Below are 4,474 nucleotides of genomic sequence, written 5' to 3' on the forward strand. Positions count from 1 at the left end.
CGCAGGAGGAGGGCGTGGCGGCGAGGACGAAGACTTTGGAGGCCGCGACCAAGACAGAGGCGGCAGCAATTTCTGCGAAAGAGGCACTGGCGAGTGTGAAGGCCGCAGCGGAGGGAGCTAAGAAGGCTGCGGGGAACGTGGTGGACGAGTGGGAAAACCGAGGGATTGGCAATGCAGAACAAATGGTGGGTGTATTGCATAAAGCACTGCAGGAGGTACTGCTGCCTCCCAAGCAGAGTGGTGGGGCAAAGAAAGAACTGACTCTTGAAGACATTAAGAATGGAGGTGCAAGCAAACTGGATAAATTTGTGCGGGATAATGCATCGCATGCGACATCATTACTTAAGGACGTGGTGAATAAAGCAGCGGCGGCAGTGGAGAGTGCAGATGCGCCAGTGCAGCAGGCAAGAGCAGCGGCGGAGAAAGCCAGCGAGGCCCTGAAGAACGCGGCAGCAGGAGCGACGGAGATATTGGATGCCGTTCAGAAAGCCAATGACATTGCGGCGAAGGGAATCACGGCGGCGGTGCAGGCACACACTGCGGTGAGTAATACGGCAGCCTCAGTGAACCGTCTGTCGGACCGTTTCAATAGACTATTGGCTCTGGCGCGGGAGGTCTTGACGTTGGTAAAAGCAGAGAGTGCTCAAGGTGACGCAGAGGATGGTAACAAAAAGTTTGCAAACATAAAGGAAACATCGAAGGAAGTGTTGGGTGACGTCTATGCAATTGTGCTTGGAGCTGTAATAGCCGCTGGCGATGCTGCAATCGCGGCTGATGCAGTGGTGACTGCCGCGACGGCTGCGGCGCCGGACGCTGCGGCTGCGGTGGAGGCGGCCACTGCGGCGAAGGCGGCGGCTCGTGACGCGTTGACTCAAGTGAAGGAGAAGTTGGGGATCAGCGGGCAGGAAACAGTCGCCAGGACGCCGCAAGGAGAACACGACGATGCTCCTGACGTTGACGGCTCCCACGAGTCACACACTTCTCCGCCAGACGCCACGGACCCCGCACTTCTGGTGCCCACCGCTGCGGCTGCGCTCAACATCAACAACGCTGACGGTGGCAGCAGCAGTGCGTGGGTGCGTGCCCCAATACTGCTGCTGCTGGCCTGCGTGACTGTGTGATAAGACGTCTGTGTGTGTATGTGTGCAGGGGAGACGATGGCCTCGTGATAATTGCGTTGAGTCCCGAGGGCTGCGTTCTTCGTTATAAAGATTCTTTTGTTTTCATTTCATTGCTGCCCCGTTGTGGGCTGGGCGCTGTTTAATTCACCCGCGACTGCACTCACTTGTGCTGTGTGTGTGTTGTCCGGGAGGCGTCTGTTTGTTTCTTCTCTGGGTGTGTTGGGGCTTTGCTTGCTGGTGGGCATTGTGTGCGGCCTGCCCTCTAACTGATATCACCTGTTGGGTGGTTCACTGTGCTGCGGTGCACTGTGTTGGTGCCGTGTCCCTCTCGCTCTCTGTGTGTGTGCCACCTGCTGTGCTCCTCCTCTCCCCCGCAGACACAGGTGGTCCCAGGCTACATTGACGCTGATGCTGCGCCACGTGCTGTGCGTGTTGGCCCTCGCGCTGTGCTGCTGCACCTCTTTGTGCGCGGCAACAAGTGGTGATGGTGGTGGTGCAGGAGATTCACTTTCGCAGACCGCTGAGGGGCAAGTGAAGGGCGCAGCAATTCTTGCTGTAAAGGACGCTGCAGCGGAGGCGGAAAAGGCCACAGCGGCGGCGGGTGCACTTGATGCACAGTTGAAGAAGTCGGTAGAGGCAATGGAGGCTGCACTTACAGCCGCAAGCGCGGTCGGTGAAACAGCTGTGCAAGAAGCAGTGAAGGCGGCTAAAGCGAGGGAGAAACCAACCGAAACATCGATTAAAGAGGTACCTGAGGTCATAAAAATAAAAAATCTCATGAATGCTTCGCTTTGGGTGAAGTGGCAACTTGTGCTGTTGGCGGATGAGACGAAAGAGGCCAACGAGGCTGAGAAGACCAAAAAGGCCAACAATGCCAGCTGGGCCTCCTCGTCTGCCTCTGCAGCGGCAAAGAAGGCGAACCTGGCGGCGGTGAGTGCGAAGGCTGCAGGAGCGGGATTTGGGGACGCCGAGACAAAGGCTGCGGAGGCGGAGAAATTGTTTACTGCGGCAGCGGAGAGCGCTAAGACCATAATGGACACCGCAAAGAGCGCTGTGGATGTCATCAAGGGGGCGGCTGTGAGTGCTCGAAATGCCTATGTCTTGGTCTTGGTTTCGTCCGAAGTTGGGGGTTCAGCTGTCACCCCTACAACCGAAATGACGACTGCAGAGGCGAAAATGAAGGAGACAGTGGAGAAGATGAAGGCGACACTGGGGACGATAAAGGTGGCAGTGGAGAAAACAATGAAGGAGACAGTGGAGAAGACAAAGGAAGCAGAGCATATGCTAAAGGAAGCAGTGGAAAAGGTGAAGGAAGCAGTGGAAAAGGTGAAGGGGGAAGAGAAGACAATGAAGGAGGCACCGAAGGTTGTTGTGCCGCTGCAGGACAAAGTTAAGCCAGCAGCGGAGAATGCAGTAGACACGGGGAAGGCGGCTGAAGACTCGCTGATCCCGAACACAAAAGAGAAGCCAACTGATGGCGGTACCATTCAAGAGGACGAAAGCGTTGTGCAGCCAGAATCTATTGGTGCGAGAGACACTGCAGCGGACCCAACGGGCAGTGATGCCCTTCCTACCACAGCTGCGGGTGTTGTGCATGCAACGGAGACCACAAACACTGCCGCTGCCGATCCCGACACATCTACAGTTCCCTCAATAACAACAGCAACAACAGCCGATGTGACTACTCCTCTGGGGACTGCGGCTGGCAAGGCGGACGGCAGCACTTATGCACGGCTGTGTACACCGCTGCTGCTGGTTGTGGGAGCGATGACCCTTGTGGCTGTGTGCTGATGAGCTGTGTGTGTGCACCAGGCGGCAGTATCCTTTTAATTGCGTGCGGCCCTGGAGGCTGAACACATATTAATGTTTCTCTTTCATTTCATTTCATTGCTGCCCCGTTGTGGGCTGGGCGCTGTTTAATTCACCCGTGACTGTACTCACTTGTGCTGTGTGTGTTGTCCGGGAGGCGTCTGTTTGTTTCTTCTCTGGGTGTGTTGGGGCTTTGCTTGCTGCTGGGCATTGTGTGCGGCCTGCCCTCTAACTGATATCACCTGTTGGGTGGTTCACTGTGCTGCGGTGCACTGTGTTGGTGCCGTGTCCCTCTCGCTCTCTGTGTGTGTGCCACCTGCTGTGCTCCTCCTCTCCCCCGCAGACACAGGTGGTCCCAGGCTACATTGACGCTGATGCTGCGCCACGTGCTGTGCGTGTTGGCCCTCGCGCTGTGCTGCTGCACGTCTGTGTGCGTGGCTGCTGCTGCTGCAGCTGCTGGTGCATCTGAGCGGATAAGTATATTGGGTCTTTTGAATGACGTCTCGATTATAAACCTGACGGAGAGGTTCGATGCCGACAGCTGCAAACCGCCGTCAAATCCACTGAACGAAGGTGTCCGTGAGGTTACCATTACCACAACGCCTACGTTGACGAAGCAGGGTAAATCAGGTGTATTCCTAGGGCAGACAGAATTACAGAAAAAGATCACCGTTCCCGCTGGGTACAACGTTGAACTGAAAAACTCACTTGATAAGTGCATGAAGAAAGGTAGTGCTGCTGCTGGTGCTGCGGCGACTGAAACAAGCTGCACGTTTGACGGCAGTGAAGCGGACACCGACCGCATCACCTACAATGTCTCTGTGGGCACCACTGCAACTGACTCCGACAAGAAAACGAACATTGGAAAAGAAGGTATTGTCACAGTCCCCGATGGGTACAGCATCACATCGTTCGTGACGGTTTTGATCAAATGCACTCCGCCGCCCGCAGTCCAGCCACCTCCCCCGGCTGCAATGCCCCCAGCTCCTGGCGCAAAAAAGGAGGGATTGAATGACACCGAAGGCTCTGCAAAGGCGTCTTCCCTCGGGAGTCCTCCACGTCACAGAAACACCATCAGTGAGGAGAACGGAAAACCGAGCACAAAGGCACAGGACTTATCTGAGAAGCCTGACACCACCGCCAACGTTGTCGCCTCAACTTCCAGCGAGGCAGAGAGCAAAGAAACAGACAACTCCTTCACAGTGAATGGCGCCGATCACACTGCCCCCACAGCCACACCTCAATCAGAGACCACCACCGAAGGGGCTCCCAACACTGACGCCGGTATGTCCACCTCTGCGGGAGAGGGCGTGAAGCTTCCTGACCGCAACACCGACGCCAGCAGCAGCAGCAGTGCGTGGGCGCGTGCCCCAATACTGTTGCTGCTTGCCTGCGTGGCCGTGTGGTAAAACATCTCTGTGTGTGTGTGTTGCAGGGGGCGACGATGGCCTCGTAATAATTGCGTTGAGTCCCGAGGGCTGCGTTCTTCATTATAAAGATTCTTTTGTTTTCATTTCATTGCTGCCCCGTTGTGGGCTGGGCGC

General features: G+C 56.2%; 3 protein-coding genes across 3 annotated transcripts; all 3 read left to right on the forward strand.

The window, feature by feature from the left end:
- Positions 1–182: 182 nt before the first annotated feature.
- On the forward strand, positions 183–1,121 carry DQ04_11991000 (hypothetical protein; the record flags this gene model as incomplete). The annotated part of the gene is made up of 1 exon (XM_009316656.1): positions 183–1,121. The coding sequence occupies one exon, from the start codon at positions 183–185 to the stop codon at positions 1,119–1,121; it is 939 nt and encodes a 312-aa protein (XP_009314931.1).
- A 408-nt stretch (positions 1,122–1,529) lies between these two features.
- On the forward strand, positions 1,530–2,912 carry DQ04_11991010 (hypothetical protein; the record flags this gene model as incomplete). Its single annotated transcript, XM_009316657.1, has 1 exon — positions 1,530–2,912. The coding sequence occupies one exon, from the start codon at positions 1,530–1,532 to the stop codon at positions 2,910–2,912; it is 1,383 nt and encodes a 460-aa protein (XP_009314932.1).
- Positions 2,913–3,304: 392 nt separating this feature from the next.
- Positions 3,305–4,339, forward strand: DQ04_11991020 (hypothetical protein; the record flags this gene model as incomplete). The annotated part of the gene is made up of 1 exon (XM_009316658.1): positions 3,305–4,339. One exon carries the CDS (start codon positions 3,305–3,307, stop codon positions 4,337–4,339), a length of 1,035 nt encoding a protein of 344 aa, XP_009314933.1.
- Positions 4,340–4,474: the final 135 nt, after the last annotated feature.

The sequence above is a fragment of the Trypanosoma grayi genome (assembly GCF_000691245.1).
Source record: "Trypanosoma grayi strain ANR4 Tgr_1199_V1, whole genome shotgun sequence".
NCBI classification, from domain to species: domain Eukaryota; phylum Euglenozoa; class Kinetoplastea; order Trypanosomatida; family Trypanosomatidae; genus Trypanosoma; species Trypanosoma grayi.